The sequence below is a fragment of the Heloderma suspectum genome, chromosome 7 (genome assembly GCF_057233095.1).
Source record: "Heloderma suspectum isolate Gila_16-S chromosome 7, 16-S_ref, whole genome shotgun sequence".
NCBI lineage: Eukaryota > Metazoa > Chordata > Lepidosauria > Squamata > Helodermatidae > Heloderma > Heloderma suspectum.
This window is the reverse complement of record NC_139464.1, coordinates 106,890,286-106,915,228: the sequence shown is the minus strand read 5'-3', so window position 1 is coordinate 106,915,228 and position 24,943 is coordinate 106,890,286. Positions and strand designations below refer to the sequence as shown.

Sequence of the window (24,943 nt, the reverse complement as noted above, 5' to 3'; positions counted from 1 at the left end):
TACCAAAAAGAAACATCAAAGAATACAGAAAACTACCATCTCGTTGCTGTTGCAGAGTTTTGCAATACACTGCTTATGTGTCTAGCTAGTTCTCTACCACATGGAAAAGGCTCCTAGTCTTGGACTACTAAAAGCCTGCTGAGTGCTTATCAACATAGAAGAAGGGAAGGAGTGGGGGGAAGACTTCCTCACAGCTGCTATTTACATTTCAGAATGCAGGCATGTTAATTGCATTCATAAAATTAATGTCATATCTAGTTTGGATCTCACTCACAAGAGCCCCACTGTGACACCAGAGCACCCAATAGCATCAAGAGAGAGCGAGCAAGAAGAGAAAAAAGTTGAGAAGGGACTTGAGTATAAATGTTACAGATATTTGAAGTCTATTACACTCATAAATCCTTAACTAGTAAAACTAAAATATTGAATTCCAAAAAGGAGGGAACCCCCAAAAGGAAAAACACCAAGATGGTGAAATAGCAGGACGAAGAAACAGAAGCTCTTTCTAAATATTCTGACTACATTTAAGATTCGGTAGCTTTTTCTTTTTGTGTCAGCTTTTATTAAGTGCCATCAGTAAAATGTCTAGTTTTTACAGAAACACAGCCTCCGCACTATGTACTGTACCCAATATCAAGGCAATTTGCTTCTACAGAATATATCTGTACATTTGAGATTCTATGGATGAATAAGGAATATTCTCATTGGTACGAGTGGCATTAGTTTTCTGTAACATAATGATCCCACTGATTTGCTCTCTATACAACTTTTAGCATACTGTTTTAAAATCGTAACACTTCTATCAGTGGTATAAGCTATCAAATGCATTGCTTTCTTATGTATTCAAGACACCTTTATTTCACATTATAAATAGCCAAAGAGTAGTTTCTCCCCAGAAGTATTACTGCATTTTCTTAATACTGACATCTATTACACAGCAGTAAACACTCCAGAAGGCTTACAAAATACCACATAATGGTATAGCAAAGTTGTTCTGTATTCTAAGTGCCTGCAGAAACCATGTATATTAAATGCAAAAAAACCTGTAAGCTGTAATCCTATGCACACCTGCCTGGGAGTAAGCCTCATTGAGCTCAGCAGGGCTTACTTCTGACTAGGCATGCATAGAATTGCAGTCTTAATGTCATGTCTACTTTGATCCTGGCCGGCATGACTGAACACCGAGGTGCACGGAACGCTGTTACCTTTCTCGCTGAGGCGATACCTATTTATCTACTTGCAATTTCTTGCTTTCAAACTGCTAGGTTGGCAGTAGGGATGGGGGAGAATTTCTCCCTGAAACTTCGGGGGGCCGAATGCCAATGTGTTCGGCCCCCCGAAGTAGTTTCGGGGAGAAATTCTCCGCACCCCCCCCCCCCGGGATGGGACTTACCTTTCCCGAATGTCCCTCCCGGCGGCGGGTCCCGGCGGCGGTTTGGCAGGTCTTCGACAGGGGCAGAGGTGGCAGCCGGTCTTTCGACCGGCTGCCACCGCCGCCATTCCAATAAAAGTTAAAAAAAAGCCCCCGTGATAGGCTACGTTAATCGTCACGTAGCCTATCACGGCTAGATTTGCAAAGTCAGCCATGATAGGCTATGTTAATCGTCACGTAGCCTATCACGGGGGTGTTTTGTTTTTTTTTACTTTTTATTTCGCAGCCGGGCAAGGCGAGGCGCCTCCTCCCCGGCCTGAATTTCGGCCGGGCAAGGCGGGAAGCCTCCCCACCGGCCTGAATTTCGGCCGGGCGAGGAGGGAAGCCTCCCCCCCCGGCCTGAACTTCGGGGGGAGCAGCGAAGCGCCTCCCGCCCACCGCGAAGCAAGCTGCGAGACCAGGTAAGTGGCTTTCGTGCACCCCTAGTTGGCAGAAGCTGGGACATAGGCCCTATGAGAAGTTAAAGGACTCCCCTTGTGGATGGCTCTATAGCTACACTGGACCCTGGCATTCTGGTTCCAAAGATGTGGATAAAACTCAGCCTTAGCCATTAAGATGGCATGGCCACATTTCCTGCTACCAGAGTTTCAAGCCTTTGACCTAAGAAACTCCTGAAACATACACCTCAGCAGAACTTGATTCACTGCAAACTTCAGGCAAGGTAGCAAAGGCTCCAGCCTGTCATGATAGGTACAAGATTTATCCCTATACATTTTTCTGCCTGCATCCTGTTAGCAGATATGACTGGACTAAATGTACTGCTTATAAAATACAGAATGTATACTTCAAGTCTGAAGTTGATTTGTTTTTACTCCTTTCTTGGCAAGTACTCCCTTTGGAGAGTATTGATGTTGTTATAATAGAATCAAGGACAAGCAACAGCTTCTTCCTCTCTTCTCTAGATAAAAGGAGAAGTTTTCCAAGCACTTCACTAGTTCCTTATGACCCTTGAGGTAGCAGGGATTATAGGAAGTTCACAAATCTCTATTAGGATTACAGTATTCTACCACTATGGAAGAGGGGTTTAAAGTTTAAACTAGTTGGAGAAGTTTTCTCCACACATACAATTGGGTGATTTTAAGGCATTCAAGGAAGTTATTGTCTAAAACTCACTGTGGTTGATATCTGTAACTCTTCCTCCATGGGCTAGGTTCAAGGCAAAACATTTATTTTATGTTCTTTGAAGAACACAATATTTCCTTGGATTCAAGTTTATTGATCAAGTCTCCAAGAGAAATTTTTTACTTTTAACACAAGGAAAATGGAGCAATCTCATGGAAATTCCCTGAAGGAGAAAATTCCCTATATGAATTGCATCCATATAGCTCCCTTGGCAGGAGACCTGCAGAGAGGAGATACCACAGCTCCCCTTGGGACATGGGTTCAGGTCCTACTGAGGGAGGAAAAGACTTGCTGCTTCTGGAGCAAGAGAATCCTCTAGCTCTATAGATCTTTTGAGATAATGTAGTTATGTTCCCCTTCTCCAGAAGCTCTACAGATAATTCGAAAGTATCTGGAAGCAATTGCTGTTAATACATGATGTTTCCATGTCTCCCTATTGACTTGCTGATGTCTACAGGGAATGAATTCTAAACCTGTATTTTTACCTAACCATTGCATTCATTTTTTATTTTCTGCAGGCATTCAGGTGAACCTGCAATGCAGTAAAGTTTGGCTACTGGGTGGTATAGAAATGTAATAATAAAATAAAGTACTTGTTAGGTTCTATGCCTCATTGGAAACACACACACACACACACACTAACAAAAAACAATTTAAATAAATAAAAGGGATCCACTTTGCCTACAAAAGGGTGAATCTATACTGTTGAATATTTGGGCCTGCGTAGCCTTTGTAAAGGCAGATCGGCTGAGCAGAGAGAAGGTGAATCAAGGCAAGCAGACACTGCATCCACAGATATTCTATCTCATAGCCAATCAGGGAGTTGTCCCTGTTCTTGACTTCCTTGCCACAGGGACAAACAGGAAAGTGGAGAGGTACATTTCTTGATACCAAGAACCGGAGGCAGAGGTCATGGATGCTCTGTGTTCAGGGTGGTCACTGGGCTTCTATGCATTCCCTTCTCTTCAGGGTCACTGTACTAGATTAGTATGACCAAGACAGAGATGGCAATGATACCTCCACGTTGATCCAGGAAGCCCTGGTTTTCAGACTTGACAGACCTCAGTGTGAGCCCACCCTAGAAACTTTCAATCTGACTGGATTTCATATCTCAGGGTCTAATTCTTCACCAGGATCCAACTCTGCATCTGGAGGTTGAGAGCGGACAACTTGTAGAGCAGGGTTGTCAGAAAAAAATGGCAAATATGATTCTGGCATTCTGCAGAGATTCCATGGCAAACTTCTTTGTTATGGCGTGGAAGGTGTCCCAAAGATGATACAAACAACCTGCTCTGAAAGCATTTGCTGATAAGATTCCTGTGTCCAATTTTTTTTTATTCAAGCCACCTCAAACAATGGACTTGCACCAGCAACTTTGATAAAGCAGGTGGTAGCCATAAACAGTGCCCTTAAAACACATGGGAAGCCATCCCCAAGTCAAACGTTACCTCTGGGTACAGCCATTCCCTCTCCACCTATGATCCATAGGTTTCCATCATGGGATCATCCACTGGTGCTGGAACTCTCAAGGATCTGCTATTCAAGCCCCTTCCTTCTATTCCTATTAAGGAACTCTTGCGGAAGGTCACCTTCCTGACTTCCACCAGAGGGGTCTGGGAGCTAGGAGTTTTGTCAGTATGAAAAGAGCTCTGCTCTTTTCTGCCGAACTTAGTAGTGTTGAAACATGACCCAGGGTACATACCTAAGGTTATCTCTACGTTTCACCAGGTTCAGGAATGACCATTCATCTTAAAGCAGCAGCACAAGCTTGATGTGCACAGAGCACACCACATATACTTTAGGCACACACAGGAAACAAGGCCGTGGCACTATGGATCTACATGCCTTCAGAAGACATTTGTAGAGCACCAACATGAGTGTCACTTTCCATGTTCATCTGCCATTACAAAAAACACAAGTTTGCTTCTGCAGAAGCAACCTTTGGATATAGAGTCCTGCAACTATTGTAACATATGCAGTCTGGCCCACCCATGAAAGGACACTGCTTTGGGACATCCCTTTCCTGCCTCCTCCCTCGCTGACCAAGAATGGAAAGTTGGACTGCAAGTGAAGAGGTGTTCTGGTCAGTGAGGGATGGAGTAGGCAGCACCACTCATACTGTAGTTTTGCATACAGCATTATATATAGAATCATAGAATCATAGAATAGTAGGGTTGGAAGGGGCCTACAAGGCCATCGAGTCCAACCCCCTGCTCAATGCAGGAATCCAAGTCAGAGCATCCCTGACAAATGGCTGTCCAGCCTCGTCTTAAAGGCCTCCAGTGTGGGAGAGCCCACCACCTCCCCAGGTAATTGGTTCCATTGCCGTATTGCTCTGACACTCAGGAAGTTTTTCCTGATGTTCAGCCGGAATCTGGCTTCCTGTAACTTGAGCCCATTATTCCGTGTCCTGCACTCTGGGATGATCAAGAAGAGATCCTGGCCTTCTTCTCTGTGACACCCTTTCAAGTACTTGAAGAGTGCTATCATATCTCCCCTCAGTCTTCTCTTCTCAAGGCTAAACATGCCCAGTTCTTTCAGTCTCTCTTCATAGGGCTTTGTTTCCAGTCCCCTGATCATCTTTGTTGCTCTCCTTTGAACCCTCTCCAGCTTGTCTGCATCCTTCTTAAAGTGTGGTGCCCAGAACTGGACACAGTACTCCAGATGAGGCCTAACCAGTGCTGAGTAGAGGGGAACTAGTACTTCCCGGGATTTGGAAGCGATGCTTCTATGAATGCAGCCCAAAATAGCATTTGCCTTTTTTGCAGCCACATCACATTGTTGGCTCATATTCAGCTTGTGATCGACGACAATTCCAAGATCCTTCTCGCTCGTAGTGTGGTTGAGCCACGTATCCCCCATCTTGTAACTGTGCATTTGGTTTCTTTTTCCTAGGTGCAGAACTTGGCATTTGTCCCTATTAAATGCCATTCTGTTGTTTTCTGCCCAGCACTCCAGTCTATCCAGATCACTTTGAATTTTGTTTCTGTCTTCCAAAGTATTAGCTATCCCTCCCAATTTTGTGTCATCTGCAAATTTGATCAGCATTCCCTGCACCTCCTCCTCCAAGTCATTAATAAAAATGTTGAAGAGCACTGGGCCCAGGACTGAGCCCTGCGGTACCCCACTCGTTACCTCTCCCCAGCTTGAGAAGGTCCCATTGATAAGCACTCTTTGAGTCCGATTCTGTAGCCAACTGTGGATCCACATGATCGTTGTTTCATCTAGCCCACTTCGAGCAAGTTTGCTCATCAGGATATCATGGGGCACTTTGTCGAAAGCTTTGCTGAAGTCGAGGTATATGATGTCTACAGCATTCCCACGGTCTACAAGGGAGATGACTTGATCAAAAAATGAGATCAGATTTGTCTGGCAGGACTTGTTTTTGACAAATCCATGTTGGCTTCGAGTAATCACGGCATTGTTGTCAAGGTGCTTCCAGATGGATTGCTTTATGATCTGCTCCAGAATTTTCCCAGGGATTGATGTCAGACTGACTGGTCTGTAGTTCCCAGGTTCCTCCTTTTTACCCTTTTTGAAGATAGGGACGTTAGCCCTCCTCCAGTCATCTGGCACTTCCCCGGTCCTCCATGATTTCTCAAAGAGAATAGACAGCGGTTCTGAGAGTTCTTCTGCCAGTTCCTTTATTACTCTAGGATGCAGTTCATCTGGCCCTGGAGATTTGAACTCATTCAAAGTAATGAGGTGTTCCTTGACCATATGCCTGTCGATCTCAAGCTGCAATCCTGCCCCTTCAGCCTGTACTTCGCCTTTGCCAGGGGGGTCATAGACCCTCTTTTGGGAGAAGACTGAGCCAAAGTAGGAATTGAGCACTTCTGCCTTTTCTTTGTCATCTGTTATCATTTTGCCATCCTTATTTAATAGCTGAACAACCATTTCTTTCCTCTGCCTTTTACTATGCACGTAGCTGAAGAAAGCCTTTTTGTTGTTTTTAGCATCCCTCGCTAACCTCACCTCGTTCTCCGCTTTAGCCTTCCTGACGCCATCCCTGCAATTCTGTGCTACCTGCCTGTACTCTTCCTTTGTTACTTGGCCTTCTTTCCACTTCTTATATGTGTCCTTTTTTGTTTTCAGGTCATCCCTAAGCTTTTTGTGAAGCCACATTGGCTTCTTCTGTTGTCTTCCACCTTTTCTTCTTGTTGGAATTGTTTGTGATTGCACAATATGCTTTGTGATTGCACAATAAAATATGCTTTTGATCTGGGGAGGAGTGCGTTTCACATTCTTGCGCTACCCCTCTATAGCTAGCTAGGGGCTCCACTTGAAACCCCTCTGATGTTATCCCATTCTTTTGGTCAGTCAGTTAATTACTTAAAAGATCTTTTTTCCAAGTCCCCTCTGCAAGCTGAAGCAAGACTTGCAACTGAGATAGGTTCCTCTCCTTCTAAGTGGATACAAGTGTGATCTGATTGGTCCTGCCTTCCACGGAAGCGGGAGTTAACCTTTTCTGCATGCTCCATCCCTTGCTGACCAGAACATACTTCACGGTCCAACTTTCCGTTTTGCTAGTATATGCTTTTGGTCTACACAGAAAGACTATACTCTACATCATGTGGGACAGTTTAGAAAGCAACTAATTATATGGTGATGAGGCAAGAGACTCAGTCCCCTTCTCACATTTTATTTGCAGCATAGGTGCTGCTTTAAGAAAATGTGACTAGCTCTGGGCAATGTGGAGAAAGCCCACACTGCAGTATCTCCCCATGCAAGCACTGCCGCTTCTGAAAAAAGGGGTATCTTGGCAGGAGAAAGAACCATAACATCAGCTTCTCCCACATAGCCTGAATCTTCTAACATTACTAAAGTAGTGCAAGATTACTGCCATGATGCCATGCTACAAGTGTAATATGAGAAGAGACCTTAACTAGTAATAGCATATCTATATATAACACTCAGTTTATTTTTATTTTTTTTAACAAAGTGGTTTGTTACATGAAAAAGGTTGTTTAAAATGACATTCCAAATAGTTTGCTATCCCTGACAGTGAACTTTAACTGTTCTTGGAAAACAAACTGATCTCTCTCTATTGCCAGGAATCAAATGAACTGTTCAACTACTTCTACAAACCAGTGGTCAAATCATAAGACAGATTGGGAGGGAAGTCACATCTTCTCTTGATGCCCTGCTTAGTCAATGTGTTAGAAGATGTGTGGAGGAACATGATTCCCACCCCCTTCTAAAGGGTCCCCATGGCTTCTCTGCTTGAATCACTCCACCTTGTCTCTGTGACTATTTGCCTGGTTGAGAACGACAATCTCATTTTCAGGTCTACACTTGTCTACATTGCTTTTTACACTCAGGCTCCCTATCTAGACCCACTTATGTTATGTCCCCAGGCAGTCTCTCTTTAGCTAGCTGCCTGCCTCTTCCCCCAAGCACTTCATATGGTTTCCAGTCAGTCTTCTACCACATCCCAAGGGCCCCATTGCCTTAAAAGATTAGGTACACTGGCTGAGGGAACTTTCCAGCCAAGTGGAAGAACCTCACTAACTACTTTAAAACTTACCTTATACCTGGGGCAATATCAGGATCCAAAAGGACCTTGGCTTTAATGAGAGCAGATCCTTGAATTCAATGAGGGGAAATGTGTGCGCGCGTGGGGGAGTCCAACTCAAAATGCCATCAGGAACCACAGAGGAGAGCTAGATTCTGTTTTGGGGACGGGATGCTATGCTGGGACAGGAGAAGAATGCTTAGGCCTAGCTGGCCATTTTGTGGAGGTCATGGGCACATGACAGGAGTTGTATTCCTGAAAATTCCCTTCTGGATTTAAAGAAAGTGGTGACAGTAGGATAGGTTCCAGCCCAGGCCAGAACACAATGACAGCCATTTGAATATTATTGTCACAGTGTGGTGAGAGTAATGCAAAATTCCATTGGTCAAGGGGTTCCTGATAGGTGAAAACAATAATCCACAGTGCATCACTGCTATCCTATCCCATGGGTGGGCAACCTCAGGCATGGTGTCCTAATCCAGCACGCCTGGGGTCCCCAAATGGCCATGCCCCCTTCCGCTGGCCCCACCCCCTTCTCACAACCACCAATCATATGGTGGTTTCCCAGCTTTTGTACAGCTTCTAAAACATCAAAATTCCTCTCATTAGGCTTAGTTACTAGAATTAAGAGCATTAAGCTACAATATGTTGGTATTTTTGTATTTTGAGCCTCACCCCTTTTGCTCATAAAGATATAATTCCCCCATTTCAGTGCAGTTAAGCAGGCTCCTTACAAGTAGGGCTGTAATTTATGAGGATCAATGGGAGGTACTAAACTGGTGGGGGTCAGGCAGGAAATGGAGCTTGTGATTCCCCTACATCTTTCCCCATAGTTTAACAATTCCAAACACCCTGGAGGACTTTGGGCTTGCATTTTTCCAGCAACAAGCCCCAGAAAATATGGGACAAACTGCTTTTGAAACTGAAGGGTGTTTCCAAAGCAGTTTGCAATATGTCATGTTTGTCTGCTAGTCACAATTTTTACAAAATGCACAGTTTGCCTAAAATAGTTCTTTGGATCCAAGCCAAGGAATTTAATGCGCTAATTCCTGCACTGGGACATTCCCAAACCAGATCAAGCCCACAAACTAAATTTAATTAAAACTGAAATACTATGCACACTTATTAGGAAATAAATCCTATTGAACTCAGTGGGACTTAATTCTGAGTAAATATGAATAGAATCATGCCACACGTGTATAAATTCTGTTCAGAAAAATATAACCTAATGGCTGATGTTGTTCAAGTATGCTGGCTTCTACAGAAAGGATTTCTAAGGAGATGGTTTTAATCACTCAAGAGATCAGTCAGTCAACTGATTTGCAGCTGGGTGCACGAAAGATAGTTTGCCTGATGTGAGAACATTGTATAGAATTGTAATAGTTTTTCAAATGTAGTGGAATGTTTAAATCACTTTGTCACAGCATCATTCCTACAATAGTCGTTTTAGCATAGTACCATTCCTGAAACCAACACAATCACATACATATTTAAATTCAACCTTTGAGCATGTAGATGCTCAAAGGCATATAATGAGGAGCATATATCTAATTATAAAGATTTTACATAAAGGTAAAATTTCATCACTCTTTATGTCTCCCTCACAAAATAAAAAAACACCTTTCAATAAAAACCTTTCAATACAGATTTCTACTCTTGAAAGTAAAGCTTGAATTTAGAATACTTTACAACAAATATAAATTTGCTGTGAAAATGATAATCCTTTCTAGGAAGAGATAAATTAAGAGCCAAAACAGATCACAACGGACTGGTCATCCAAAAATGACCACATTAGTAAAGTTTCTTGAAAGAAAGCCCATAGTTGCGGACACCTACACATACAATTCTGGTTTTTAACAATTGTGAAGAACACAATATAGCTAGGAACAGTTTAATTCCAAAACCATAAATAATGAATTTGTATCTTTACAAATGCATTTTAGTATCTGAGCTACCATTTTTGGGCTCAGATATTTATACCCAAGTACAAAACTTAGCATTAAAAGATGTTCTAAAGGAAAATGAGCATCTACTATGATAATCTACTGAATCCATTCATTTTACATTATGCTAAAATTATTTTTCAAAGGATCTTGCCACACATATCAATCACATCAAATAAAACCAACATGTGTTGTAAAGCAGATAATTAATAAGAAGGTTTAATGAAGTGCCTACAGTCATTTAGCAAGACATTGGCGGGGCAAAGAAAAAGTCTTGGCTACTTAAGCTTACTTGCCAATAAACACAGCACAACACACTGAGTATAAAACCTACATGCAAACTGTAAAAGATAAATAAGTGAATATCAGAGGGGGGGATGAAACATAGCTTTTGTACTCATGTGGGTGTTTCAGTCCTGTGCAGGTTCCTAAAACTGTACTGTTCCATTCTCTTAGATGAGATCCAAAGGAATGTTGTAAATTGAATTCTAGTAGCAATTTTTTTCAGTGAGGACATTCCAAGTACAAGCTAACATGGAACGTCTGTGAAATATTAGACTACAGCAACTAACATCCTTGGACTGCAAGAGATGAACAACATGATGGTGAAGGTAATGAAAAGACCAACATACTTGGCTATATAGAGCTTTGACTATAAGAACAGGAGCTACTAACAATTCGTATCACCTACTCCAGCTATTAAAAAATATCTTCCTGCCTAAGAGAAAGATGAGCAAGCCACCTAAGGAGCTAACAATTCACTTGAGGGACAAACCTTAATACGTCTTTACTAAACTGTATCTGGCCAAAATAGCATCACTAAAATAGATGCTGTAAAAGCTTCATTTAAAAAAAAAAATCAATTTCGGGAAATAAACAGGGTATCAATAACCCATCATTACTCTGAGTTGCTACTCTGAATATTGTGAGTATCTGAAAATTCAAAAGGACATCACTGTATCACCACTTGGAGCTCCCATTTCAAAAGGCACTACGGAACTAACAAGACTACAAGCTATATTCAATTTATTAAGACACACGCGCACACACACACACACACCCAAATCCTGATGATTTGGATCCGTTCATGCACCGTAGATGCAAGCAGGCTCTGCCTGATGCTGCTATGGCCAAGCACCGAGCGAGGACACGCATACTTCACACGAAGCAACTCGGAAATAAATACAAACAGAAACCCATTCTAAGAAGCAACGCAGGCACGGGCAAGAGAACGACAGAGGCTGAAGCTCAAGGAAAAACCCAGCCGCGGGGAGGCCGGCGTTGTTTCCCCTCGCCACGCAGCTGAGCCGCCTCGCGCTCCGACGGTTCATCACATCCTCCCGCCCCGCTTTCCCGTTACGGCCGCTCATCCTCTCCTGACCCGGCACCACGAACTCCTTCGGCACCCCAGCGATCGTTCCTCCCGGCAACTGCACGCAACCCGCGGTCGTCTTTTCACGCACGCACGCGCGCGCGCGCGCGCACCCCTCCCCCCCCCGCGCATCCCCGCTGGCGCCCTTCATTCACACACACCGGCGCGCGCGCCCGCAGCCCGCTCCCCCCGCCCCGCCTTCGCCTCTCAGCGACTCCGCCGGCGCCCACCGCTCGCCCCGCGCCGCAGCACGGCCCTCCTCACGCCCTCCGCCCGCCCCGCCCGTCGACGCCCTCCGACCACGGGCGCCTCCCCTCCCCCCCAGCCCGCCGCCCGCCTCCCCGCGCTCTTCCTCTTTCTCGGGAAGAATTCCCTGCCGGCCCACGCCCCCGTCCCCCGCCACCGCTTCCCCTCAGGCCGGCCTCGGCCGCGAAGCCCCTTCCCCCGCCGTCGAGGCTGCCGCGCGCGTCCCGGCCTCCGCCCCCCCGCCCGAAGCCCGTTCGCCCCGCCGGCCGCGGCCTCATCCCTTCCTCAGGGAGCCCGGCGAGCCGCTCCCGCTCCCCTCGCCTCGCGCCCTCCGCCGCCCCGCGCGCCCCCAGCCTGCTCGCGCGGCCGCGGCAGAGCTCGAGCCTCACCGGTTCTTCGCGGCCCCCGCACGCGGCGCGGAGAGCGCGGCAGGCAGAGCGCGGCGGCGGCGCCAGCCAGCCAGCGACCGAAGCAGGGCGCGGGACGGCGCGCGAGGGGGCGGCGCGCGGCGGCGGCGGCGGCAGCAACAGCGCGGCGGCGCGCCAATCATCGCTCCGCCCTCCTCGCTCGGAAGGGCGGAGCGCGGGGGAGAGAGGCAATGCGGCGCGCGCGGCGACCAACACTTCGAGGCGGAACAGCGGCTCTTCGCTGCGGATAGGGCCTCAACGCCGAACGCCTTTCCTCATTGGACGACAATCCCCGGGAAGGCTGGGATAAAGCGCTTGATTGAGTGAGTCTTTTGCCCAATGATGGGAAGATAACGTCGAGGGCCTAACAAGGATTGGCGGCCGCTAACATCTGTAGGGTTTTTTCAGTGACAGGCATCTGTCCCCACTAATGGGGGAGGAGAGAAAAATAAAATAAAAGGCATACTTAAAAAAGATGGGGGGGGGGGAAACTACAGCCTGCCCAATGGGCACTTTGCGAAGGCGGGCTCTTGGCCCGAGCGGGCGGCTCCCGGCCATCAGAGGTGGGATTAGCTACGACAAAACCCAATGGGTGTGCAGCAACGGTGTAACAGGCAGCTCCTGTAGCCGCTGACAGCGCCGCACGGGGCACGCTGCATCTGTCGTCACCCGGGTCGATGTAGACTCGTCGGTGTAGCTGAGGCGCGCGCTTCTGTGTCGTCCTCTCGTTGGTCTGCCGGAGGCCTCCGAGTGCTGCGATGAGCCGGATCGCGGCGGGCCCGGCCTGAGGCGGAGGCGCTGAGCCGGATCGCGGGGGCCCGGCCTGAGGCGGAGGCGCTGAGCCGGATCGCGGGGGCCCGGCCTGAGGCGGAGGCGCTGAGCCGGATCGCGGGGGCCCGGCCTGAGGCGGAGGCGCTGAGCCGGATCGCGGGGGCCCGGCCTGAGGCGGAGGCGCTGCGCGGGGCGCCGGAGGCTTGACCGGTGGGTCTTTGGACAGGAGCAGCGGCTTGAGGCGGGTAACTCTGGGCGGGGGGATGAGCCTAGGCCGGCGACCGCGGACCCTGCCCCTCGCCGGCCTTCCCCCGCTGGCGGGCCCAGCGGAGCGCTGCTCTCGTTTCCTCGTTCGCCGCGCCTGAACCCGCTCGAAAGGGCCGCGGCGGGGCGGCCCCGGCGTCGGTAGGTGGGGGACGGGGGCATTTAGGCGCCCAGGCTACTCGCGACCTTTAACGGGGGCCCGGCGCCCAGTGCGGGGAGCTTCCCCATCGCGCCGCCGCCGCCGCCGCCGCGCCAAGATCTCCACCTTCCCGGGTGGTTTTGCGCCGGCGCGCTGTGGAGTCGCTGCAGGAGCGCTTCGAGTTCAGTCGGGTCAGCGGCACGGCTTCGGGGTAATTACCTTGCGGGGGTGGGGGGTGTTAAAGAGGCTTGGGGCGCCCTCAGAAGAGTTTCATGTATGTGTTGAAAACATTAATGCCCCGCTTTTCCTCACCGAAGTTCAAGGGGGGCAGCAATGATAATATAATAACAAAGCGCTAAAAACAGTAGAACAGAAAATGCCAACAGCCGTTAAAGGCGCAGGCCTGTGCATGTTTAGACAGAAAAAAGGCCTGCAGCTCCTAGCACGCCCCAGCCAGCAGGGTCATGCTGGGAGTTGTAGGCTTTTTTTTCTGTCTCAACATGCATAGGATTGCACCCTAAAACAACCTAACCAGACACCTTAGAACTATTTCTTCCCACCCCCCACCTCTCTTCTGTCTCAAATCGTATCAGTTGTGGTAGGCTGACACCATGGCCTAATTCTCACTGAAGAGGCAAGCCTGAGTCTGGCCTGTATTACTTCAGACTGCAGGTCATGGCTCACATGATTCCCTGCACTTCCACACACAGAAAAATTCTGGGTTGGATCCAGACTTAGGGCACAATCCTATGCATGTTTGGACAGAGAAAAGGCCTACAACTCCCAGCATGCCCCGGCCAGCGATCTGGGGCATACTGGGGGTTGTAGGCCTTTTCCCTGCCTAAACATGCATAGGATTGTGCCCTTAGTCATGCTTAGAGTAGAGCCACTGAAATCCAGCGTTCTTTGCAAAAATCTCTGCAATCAGCAAACATTAAGTGCTCCACAAGGAGGTGGACAGTTATCTATAAGTGCCCCAAGATCTACCCACTGTTCACCACTGATGTAAATTATTCTTCTACAGTTCCTCTCTCCTTGGCACCGACTGTGATGCTTCATATAGTGGCAGCATTGGAGGGCAGTCCATACGCAATTAACACTTGTGAACCCCGACCTGTCATGCGGATATTCCTGCTACCTCAAAGCATTTAGAATTTTATGTCAGATGCTTGCATCGTGTTTCAAAATTCTCCTCCAAGTATTGGCGTAGAAATTACAACAGGAAACAACACTAGGATAATAGCTCATGAGACAGAAGTGCAGGTGCTTTGTTATTTGCCATAGTCTTGGCAACAATACATGTGGCTATTAGTTGTAATAACAAATCACTTAAGTGGAATTTTGGGGCATAAATAATTTTGGTGACTTCATTAATTTTGTATGCTGTTTTATAATGCATGGATGCTAATCCATTATATATTTAAAAAAGGGGGGGGGGAAGGCCTGCTCTGTTTTCAAACTCTTTTGCTGGTGGACGCAAACTGGACAGTCTGTTGAATATGTGGTGCCTCTGATATCTAACACATCAAAATGCAAATCTGGAGTGGGGGGGCAGTGGAAAAAGTCTCCAGCATTAAAAACATGGCTAATATGTTGAATTGTTGTGCATATAATTTGATATGGTACTAGTATATCATAAACAACTTGATTACTGGCAGAAGTACAATATTTTTAGGCTGCTCTCCTAAGCGTACCTTCTGAATAACAGTGTGAAATTAGTAATCCCAAATTTGTAGAATCAATAATTCTAAAATTGTAATATGCGAACTTCAAAATTTTTAAGAGCAGAAATATATAATGAGCTTAGGCTATAGTTTGGTTCCTTCTTTCTAGACCTTTACATTTTTGCTATTATGTTTTCCAACATCTGTACAACAAGGAGGGCTAGAGACATTTTTTAAAAATTGGATTCAAGAGTCTGGGGGAAACGTATTGCCCAGGTGTGGGTGTAGGGGGAGACAAGGTTGTAAGAAGTCATTGGCCTTTCTCCTTGATCATCCAAGATCATTCTGCTTAAACTGGTAACATAGTTCCTATCAGCAGGGAATTTTAGTTCTAAAGGGGTGGGGGAGGATATTTAAACAGTTTCAGCATCCTCGTTGCACTACAATTTCCAGCTACTTTGGTTGAAATTGTCATAGTTAAACCGGTATAAATCTAACGTGTACATTTGTAGTTATGCTCAAGGATACAATCAGCTATGAAGTTTTCCTACGCATGCCCAAGTAAATGAATAGGATCTAATAAAACCTACTGGTAGATTGTATCTTAAATCTGTAGCCAGATGCTTTCTATCATATTCTTACTATCATTAATGATTAATGAGATGGCAGATCACATATAAGAAAGGTATATTGGAAATTCTGCCAGACAAAAACTGCACATCAGACAATATGTTAGGTGAAACTTTGCAAGAGACGTGGAACTCCACTAGATGCCATAGCAACTGCCACCTGAAATGTTTCCCAAACAGATGTCCCTAGTAAACAAAAACTGAACTCTTCTGAAGTATCCTCTGGATAGCCATATAAAGTCCAATCCCATAGAACTCCTAAAAAGCAAAAATAATTGTTTTTAAGTCAACATATAGGAGATAAAGTATAAACTAGTCTTGGTGTCAGAGGCCATTTTTACAGGATGCAAGTTGGTGGACAGCGTCATTAATAAATCTAGCGCAATACTGTGTCTTTTTGATAGGCTTTCAGCTATCATGCTCTGCCCCATCTGTATTAGTTTGTTCCTCTTTATTTTAGGGACCATCTTTTCTACTCTTACCAACCACCTGCTAAAGCTGTTTAAATGAGAATGTCCTTGGCGCAGAGAGTGCTGCTCACATGGCTCTTCACATTACTGTTCCTGATCATGTTGGTGTTAAAACTGGATGAAAAGGCACCCTGGAACTGGTTTCTCATATTCATCCCAGTTTGGATATTTGATACTATTCTTCTAGTTATGATAATTGTGAAAATGGCTCGCCGTTGTAAGTCTGGCTTTGACCCTCGCAATGGTTCCCCAAACCTCAAGAAGAAGGCCTGGTACCTTGCCGCAATGTTGCTTAAGCTGGCCTTCTGCCTTGCCCTCTGTGCAAAATTGGAACAATTTGCTGTAATGAAGCTAGCTTATGTCTTTATTCCCCTTTGGGCTTTGCTCATTGGAGGGATGATAGAACTTGGATACAACATCTTCATTCCACGAAGGGACTGATTTGTCTATAAACTGGCTTTAGCCTTTGATCAGTCAGCATCACATTCCTGAGCAACATTAGCTTGCTATAAGCTTGCTGCACCTAAAGGAGCTACAATACAGGTGTAGGCTGATGTTCCTCATGTTGTTGGACTTGACTCTTCAGCAAGTGAGGCACAGCTGTCTGGTTTTTATGTAAATATTGTAAATAAAACATCCTAATATTTTGTATGTATTCTCTCTGTGTTAATGTTTTTATGTGTAAAGTTTGTGTCTAGTGAGTTTGACTCATAGCAGGATAAAACTTGCCATTGCACAACAGTATATCAGAACTGTTGGCATTTCTGCAAATGTTTAAGCACAGATGGACAACTTCTGCATTCTCAGCAGCCTCTTTATTCTCTAGACAATGATCTAAGAAGACAGAAGTGTATTTTAGTACACAAACTCGTTAATGAAGCTCTGCATTACAGTTGGTACTAACATGAAGAGCATCAGTTACAGAGCACACACACTCCGTTATAGTTAAAGCATTGTAAACAATATCTGAAAGAGATCAAACAAGGAAGTATGGAATATGGAAAAGCAAGTACTGAAATATTTTTCCCTTACAAGTGGAACTGGGCAGGTTTTTTACAGGACCTAGATTAACACTTTGAGAGAGCCAGCATGGCCCAAATAAAATTACTTTGGGGAGGAGATTGTTCCTGTGGGTTACCAGCTGGCCACTCCTACTCTATAATATTTGTACAAAACAGCTGCTAACAGATGTTTGTTTGCAATTTTCTGTAACACAATCAAACAGAACCAAAAAGTCTGTTACAGAACCAAGGATGCGTTGCAAAAGTTAGCATATTCAGGGATCATATACCAAGGTAAACCTCCTTGCTACTTGAGCAAATTTTCACTGAACGTTAACAAAAGAAGCAATAAATAAAAGTATACTGAGGGCAAAGATGTTTATGCAATTACAGGGACTATAAATCAATAACTAGTACTGGCTTGGATTCAGGAACAAACTAGGGGACCTCCAATTGTCCAACAGGGCTTTCTTGCTCCTCCCCCAGTACAGTCCCCTGTGCCCCCCCATCTGTTCCTTAGGGTCAGGGGGTCCTCTGGGACAGCAAAGATGGGGGCCTGCAGTGGGACAGGGAAATCAGGAAGGTTCAGGGCCATCTTGCACAAACAGAAGTGCCTTTCCACTAGCACAAAACATCTCTGGATCTAAGCCTTTCTATTTAAGGATCAAAATGTATGATTTAATACCTTTCTGCTCTCCAAACTGCAGTTATTGCACTCTTCATTTGTTTTTCAACAGCTGGTTCAAAAAAATAAGTACAAACTGTTCTTTCTCGTATGCCTTGGGAAGGGGGGGGGGTGTGTATAGAGAATATAGATGAACCTATTTCTGGGAAATGTTTGAATTTGGAGCTTATCTCAAGTCTTTCTAAGCAGTAGGGGCGAATGCTTCTTCCTTATTCTCGATCTCAGCGGTTTTTGATACCGTCGACCACGGTATCCTGGACCGCCTGGAGGGGTTGGGCATAGGAGACACCGTATTACAATGGTTCTGTTCCTTCCTCTCTGCCAGGTACCAGAGAGTAGCTCTCGAGGAGGAGACTTCAGATCCTTGGCTGTTCAGGGTGCCACAGGGTTCTATTCTCTCCCCAATGTTATTTAACATCTATGTGAAGCTGCTGGGGGCCATCATCAGGAGGTCTGGGGTGCAGTGTCACCAATATGCGGATGACATGCAACTCTGCCTCTCATTTAAATCCTCACCAAGGTTGGCTGTAGAAACCCTGTCCAAGTGTCTGGAGTCGGTGAGTGACTGGATAGAAAGAACTAAGTTGAAACTGAACCCCAACAAAACTTCTTGTGGGAGACAAGGGGAGGTTGACCTGGTGTTGAATGTGGTACAGCTGCCCCTGAAGGACCAGGTCCACAGCCTGGGGGTCATTTTAGACTCCCAGCTGTCCACAGAGTCTCAGGTGTCGGCCGTGAGCCGGGCGGCGCTGTACCAACTCCATCTGATACAGCGGCTGTGGCCCCACCTCCCTAACCATCTGCTCCCATCAGTAGTTCATGCCCTGGTCTCCTCTCGCCTAGACTACTGTAATGCACTCTATGTGGAGGTACCCTTGAAGACGGTTCGGAAGCTGCAGCTGGTGCAGAACATGGCAGCCCGCCTGATCAAAGGCAGCCGTTGGCAAAACCACATCACTCCAATGCTGAAGGAGTTGCACTGGTTACCAGTTGTTTTCTGGGCCCAATTCAAGGTGTAGGCATTGACCTTTAAAACTCTATATGGTTCCGACCCAGTCTATCTTAAGGAGCGCCTCCAGCAACACCAGGGACGCTGCTCAATGAGATGGGCCTCAGAAGGCCTTCTCTCTGTCCCATCAGCCAGGACAGCTAGGCTAGGGAGAGGGCTTTTTCTGTAGTGGCCCCCACTCTGGAATTCCCTCCCTAGTGACCTCCACCATGCCCCCTCTTTGATGAGCTTCCACTGGGCTTTGAAAACCTGGCTGTTCAGGCAGGCATTTGGGGTGGGTTAGAGTTTTTTAGAGCAATGTTGTTTTGTTCAGTTGATTATGTAAATTTGTTGTATTTTGTGTTATTTGTATTGTACGCTGCCTAGAGTGACTGGGTAGCCAGCCAGATGGGCAGCTAAGAAATCAAATAAACAAATAGGATTCATAATGTAAACTGCAGCAGCTACAATAAGAATATAATTCTAAGCTGTTTTACTAGAAGCCCATTAGAGTGCTGTTTAGCAATTAACTGTAGTGTTAGAGAGAACAATATGAAGATATGTATGTCGCTAATTTGTTTTTTAAATGGTGATGCATGTTTATTTGCTTTACAGTAAGGACAGTGTTTAGTTGCAGCAGCTCCAATTATACCCAAATGTAAGTGTACATTAAATTGGTAAAAAGGTAAAGGTCCTGAGCCAATCTTGCTCTTAAGTTACATCGATCCTGGATCAACTTTATTGGTTTCAGTACACAATTCAAAGTGCTGGTTTTGACCTACAAAGCCCTGAACAGTTTGGGGCCAGGATATCTGAAGGACCGCCTCGTTCCATGTGAACCTCCCTGTAATTTACAATCATTGTTGGGGGCTCTTCTAAATGTCCCATCACCTAGAGAGGCTAGGTTAGCGAATATTCATTACGGCCTTTTTGGTAGCAGCACCCTGAGTGTGGAACACCCTCCTGAGGAAGGTGAGATAGGCTTCATCATTACTTTGCTTCAAATAGGCAAAAGACTTCTGTTCTATCAGACTTTTAATACTGTGTAATGTTGCATTTTAATTTTAATACTGTTCTCAATTATTGTATGATCTGTTTTTTGCTCCTGTGTTTGTTTATATCACTTTACACCTGTAACACCCAGCCCTATTTCTTGGTATTTTGGTATCCTAGGCAAGATGGTATTTTGGCACCCTGGTGGACATGCCACCACTGCTGCCCCCCTTTTCTCTCTCCCCACCAACCACTGCCACCCCCTCACTCTGATCAGACCTCCTCCTCTTCTCCAGCTGCCCACCTCTTTACTCTTTCCACCTCCTGCCTCCCATTCCCTGCCATGCTTTGAGGGGTCCTCTCTTAAAGTGAGGCATTCCTGCGTGAAGTGGCTCTGGAGGTTGCCTGTGCTGTGCCAGCACAGGCGATCTTCATAGCCACCTCACCCAGGAATGCCTCACTCTACGGAAGGACCTCTCAGAGCGCGGCATTTGGGCCCGGCTAGCTTTCTGGAAAGCCACGCTGGCTGCAGCAGCTTTCCAGGTAGCCCATCTGATCTCTCACTCTGGAATTCCTCAAAGTGAGATGGCAGGTGGGCTTGCTCTCTGAGCAGCCCAGGTGGGTGGGCAGCCAAGTACAGAGGAGGAGCTTCCAGCCACCTTCGGGGTTCGTTTTGGCATCCTCAGAATTTGGCACCCAAGGCAGCCTCTTCCAAGTGGGATTTTTCCTAAATTTCAGAATTCAGTGTACTGTCGATAGTTGCTTTATTGATAGCTACAGAAAGAGAGGAAGATTCATACCTCTATTGTAGTTTTCATTGAAAAGCACTTTAAAGTTGGTTGAAAATAAAATTCTGGAGAAAGACTGAACACACCACCTATTGGCAGACATCAATGCTCTGCTTCCCCCAGCAACTGTGGAGACATTAACAGACATATCAGCAATTAAGCACTTCCTGAACAAATTCAACTTCAATTAAGGTAACAATTCATTTAATAGACATATTAACAATTACACAACTTATAAACGTTTGATTGAACAAAGTGTCATTGAAACAGTCAAATATTAACCTATAAACCACCAAAATACACATTACAATAATGGCCATTAAATACATAATATGAATACAAAAAGCAGCTATGCCTGTCTCACTTGTCTCCACATAGGTTTTCGTAAGATCAGCATAAACCACCGTCCCAACAACATCAGTACAGTCCGATCCGTGCTGTGTCATGTTCCCTCTGTAAGAATGCTCTTCGGAGGATGACCAAGAGCTCCCTGAACCAAGTGGAGTGAAGCAGCCCGTTGTGAGGGACCTTGAGGTAGATGTGGGAAGAATTCCAGGAGACAGGCAGGTGAAGAAGACCCCAGGACAGGAGTCCCCAGTGTCGTGCCTGTGCTCCCTGCTCCCTTCAAAAAATTATTTTTAATTAAAACAAAATTAAAAAACTTCAGGGTGCCAGGCTCTCCAACCTGCTGCTGGTTAGCTGCTCAGTGGGCAGGAAGAGAGGAGTTGCTTCTTGGCCCCACCCAATCTTCTGCCCACACAGACCTTTCTTCTTTGCTCTCTTGCTGTCTTCACTCCAAGCCTTTAGCTTCGCTATTTCTCTTCTCCCAATACCTTTCCTTACTATTTCTCTCCTTTTTCCACCTCTAGCCACCTTCTTTCTCTCCCTCTCGCTGCGTTATATTGGTGGCTGTCTCCACTCCCAGCCTCTTCTTTCTCTCCCCTCTACCTTGCTGTTTCTCCCTCCTAGCCTCTAGCCTTGCTCTATCTCTATTTAACCCTCCCTCCCAGCCCCTAGCCTAGTTCTTTCACCCCTTCATCTCAGTTTCTTCCTCCTCCCAGCCCTTAGCCTTGCTTTTTCTCTCCCTTCAGTCCTGTTATCATATTCTCTGTGTGTGTGTGAGAGAGAGAGAGAGAGAGAGCACGTGTGAGGGAGCACGAACCTTCTTGGGTGAGAGCTTTGATGTAGAAGAGGAAGTAGGAGTGTCAGGTATGGAATGGTGGGGTGAGGCTGGGGTCAAGGTAGGGAAAGCTTCCTTTCCCTTTGGAGCTAGGCACATTTTCCTTTTCTTTGGGGCTCAGGAAAGGTGTGTGCGCAGATAGGATGAGCAAAACAATCCTATGTAGGCCTTCTCAGATGTAATTCTCACTGAGTTCCATGTAAGCATGCATAGGATTGCAACCTTAAATGAGTACTTTGTTGTGCTTTTGTAGGGTCAAATATGTGGACTGGCTTTGGAGTTCCTCTACTTGTCCTCAGTTACATAGGTGAATTATTTGTCCTTTGACTAGCCAGGCCCCCATGATAGCCATTATGTGATAAGGCACATCCTCTGTGGGAGCCATTTTTTGGGTGGTGCCCACAGCAGTTTCCCAAATTCCCAAATGTGTCCATGGGTCCAAAAAGGTTGGAAACACATTTTCCAGCTGGAGGCCCCCATCTACCATCAATAGCTCTGTGGGAAGAATTCTAGGGAGGAGAGAGAGAGATGAGGATAACACCAGATACTTGCTCCTGTTCTACATGGACTCTCCCTGCCCCCAGGGTCATTGTCCACCAACTGGCCTGTGCAAAGAATCCTGATGATTTAAAAAAAAAAAAGTTAATATTGTTTATTGTGATTGCATTATTTTTATGTTACTTGTAAGCCACCTTGATAGAATTTGTATCCTGAAAGGCAGCATATCATCCTGGGCCCTTGGAAGAGACAGCATCTGAATCTTTCTCTCAAGATGCAGGGAACCTACTCTGATTCGGAGGCAGAAGCCAATTGAACACCTCATCCAAGGGAGCACAGGCATTTAAAAGTGAAGGTTCTGTCAGCCGTTAGGTGAAGAAATGCCCACCTGAGGAATAAAGACTTCTCATGAGTAAAGGGTTACTCAGGAGCAAGTCTCCTCATGAGAATACTTTTCCTCATGTGTCTCAGATGAATGGCAGCTGTACCCTGGGAAGGGCTCTGGTTTAAAAGCCTTCTGTTCCAGGCACAGTGTTGGAACACTGCTTGTTCACCAGTTCCCAGATTTGTGTCCCTGACTACCTAGCTCGCCTCACTGTGGTTGGACCTTTGGACTATCCTCAGACCTTGCTTCTGGTAATGACCCTTGCTGATTTCTAGCTTCTCTGTTTTCCCACCACCTAAAGCAGAACACACTGGGCTGGGAAGCTAGTAAGAAACAGGTTCTCCATATGATTGCAGTGCCCTTGGGCCAGTTGTCTTGCCAGTTGGGAGGTCATGGTAAGCAAGTAGGATTTTGAGAGACAAGCCCTGATCCTTGGACCTTGCTCACAGCCAAGTCTCTTTGCATGCACAAGAAAGACTAGTAAAAAAAATGCAATGTAGTCCTTCTTTCAGCAGCACATATTTCGACCACAGTGTGGCTGTGTGTCACAAGTGTAATGATCTTCCTTTACAGTTTCCACAAGCCATTAGCTCTCTCCAAGAACCTTTCACACTTCAGCAGATCCCCTCAAATATTCAAAAACCTCTGTCTGCAGTTTCCTGCAGGAAGTCCATCATCACACTGTATCTTCCCTATCCCAACATTTTAAAATATTTTGCACTAAAGGAGCTCCTAGCCTTTTGGTTAGTGACAGAAGCATCATTTTCTGGCGCAGTCTTATCTTAAGGAGCACCTCCAGCAACACCAGGGATGCCGCTCAATGAGATTGGCCTCAGAAGGCCATCAGCCAGGACAGCTGGGCTGGTGAGGACTAGGGAGAGGGCCTTTTCTGTGGTGGCCCCCACTTTGTGGAATTCCCTCCCTAGTGACCTCTGCCATGCCCCCTCTTTGATGAGCTTCTGCTGCGCTCTGAAAACCTGGCTGTTCAGGTGGGCATTTGGGGTGGGTTAGGGGTTTTTTTTAGAGCATTGTTTTGTTGATGTTCTATTTTGCGTGATTTGTATGCTGCCTAGAGTGGCCGGGTAGCTGGCCAGATGGGTGGCTAATAAATCAAATAAATAAATAAATGGTCAAGGATTAACCCAAAGATGAGAAATTGATTTTCTTGTCCTTGGGCTCAGTTTCAGGTTCCAGAAGTTCTGCCTGTTCCATTCCTGCTCCTCCTGCTGTTTGCCCAGCAAAGCCATATTCTGTACTTGTCAAAGAACTTGTCAATCCTTCCCACCCCCACCCCCTTGCTTGGGAAATGCCAAAGTGGAGGATAAAACTGGCACCTTCTTTGGTACAGAAGATGGCTCTTCTGGGCTAAAGGGAGTAGTGTGTGATGATGAAACTGACAAGGATATTGACAAGAGGGGAATACACAGCAGGCAGGTGAACTTGCAATTGTGCATACTTGCATAAGATCACCAATACAAAAACACTTTTTAAAAAATAACACCATTTGCACACATTTCAAGACCCCCCCCAAATTGCGCAAATTACAATTTGTGCAAATTGCAGAACCCAGAAAAAATGTGTAAAATGTTTCTGGAAAGGGGGGGGGGGTCCACTATTGTCCCCTGCTGCTTATCAGAACAGAAATGCTGTGGAATCCTGTCAGACTTAAATGGAATGGAATTCCCAGTGTCATACATCCCTAATTACTGGTTGTGGCTGGAACCCCCTCAGCACTGGGGCCAGCAAGCATCCTCATCCTCTGAAGACACATACAGTTCAGTGATGGAACTAGCAAAATAGTGGAGGTAGTACTCTGCCTCCAACTGATCTTGTTTATTTGAGTTCTGACCCAAACTGAACCCTGTCTTTTCCCTTTGCCCCACACTGCTTGTCAGACCTTTATCCTTCCATGGGCTCCACCCCACCAGGACTGAATATGTGTGGCACCTCCAAAAGACCTTTGCTTTATGTCATAAATCTGATTTCCATCATAAGAGCCAGCTTCTTCCACATGGATGCCCTGTAGTGTCATCGCCATTAGTGGTATGGCAGGAGGACACAAAAATGAGGGCCATTTCTGTGGTGGCCTCTAGACTGCACAACTGCCCTGGGAGGGTCTGCCTGGCACTTTCTTTGCTTGCTTTCAGATTGGCAACCAAAGAAAGGCCTGTTTGTTTTAGTGGCCTTTTCACTTCTGGCAGCTCTTGTATTTTTTCATCTATATTTATTTATGATCTACTGATGCTGCTGTGTTCTTTGTTACGTTTATTAATGCTGAGCCAAAATGCCCCCTATCAGCTCCAGATGGTACCCATCCTGGAGTTCTTAAAGAACTCAAATGCAAAATTGCTGATTTTCTAACAAAAATATGTAGCATGTCTTACAATCAGCCTCTGTACCAGAAGACTGGAGAGTGGCCGATGTAACACCAAAGGGATCCAGGGGAGATCC

At 46.1% G+C, this 24,943-nt stretch overlaps 2 protein-coding genes across 4 annotated transcripts in view; one reads left to right on the top strand and one right to left on the bottom strand.

Annotated features, from left to right (window-relative positions):
- PHTF2 (putative homeodomain transcription factor 2) overlaps positions 1–12,266 on the bottom strand; it is an 89,851-nt gene extending 77,585 nt beyond the window's left edge. The window contains exon 1 of one of the 3 annotated variants that reach the window (XM_084811524.1): positions 12,020–12,266. The gene's annotated coding sequence lies outside the window, so the exon portion shown is untranslated. The remainder of the gene's footprint in view (positions 1–12,019) is intronic. The other 2 variants (XM_084811527.1, XM_084811526.1) reach the window with 2 other exon arrangements.
- A 666-nt stretch (positions 12,267–12,932) lies between these two features.
- On the top strand, positions 12,933–16,629 carry TMEM60 (transmembrane protein 60). The gene is made up of 2 exons (XM_084811528.1): positions 12,933–13,018; positions 15,965–16,629. Exon 2 carries the CDS (start codon positions 16,011–16,013, stop codon positions 16,413–16,415), a length of 405 nt encoding a protein of 134 aa, XP_084667654.1. The 5' UTR covers positions 12,933–13,018; positions 15,965–16,010; the 3' UTR covers positions 16,416–16,629.
- Positions 16,630–24,943: the final 8,314 nt, after the last annotated feature.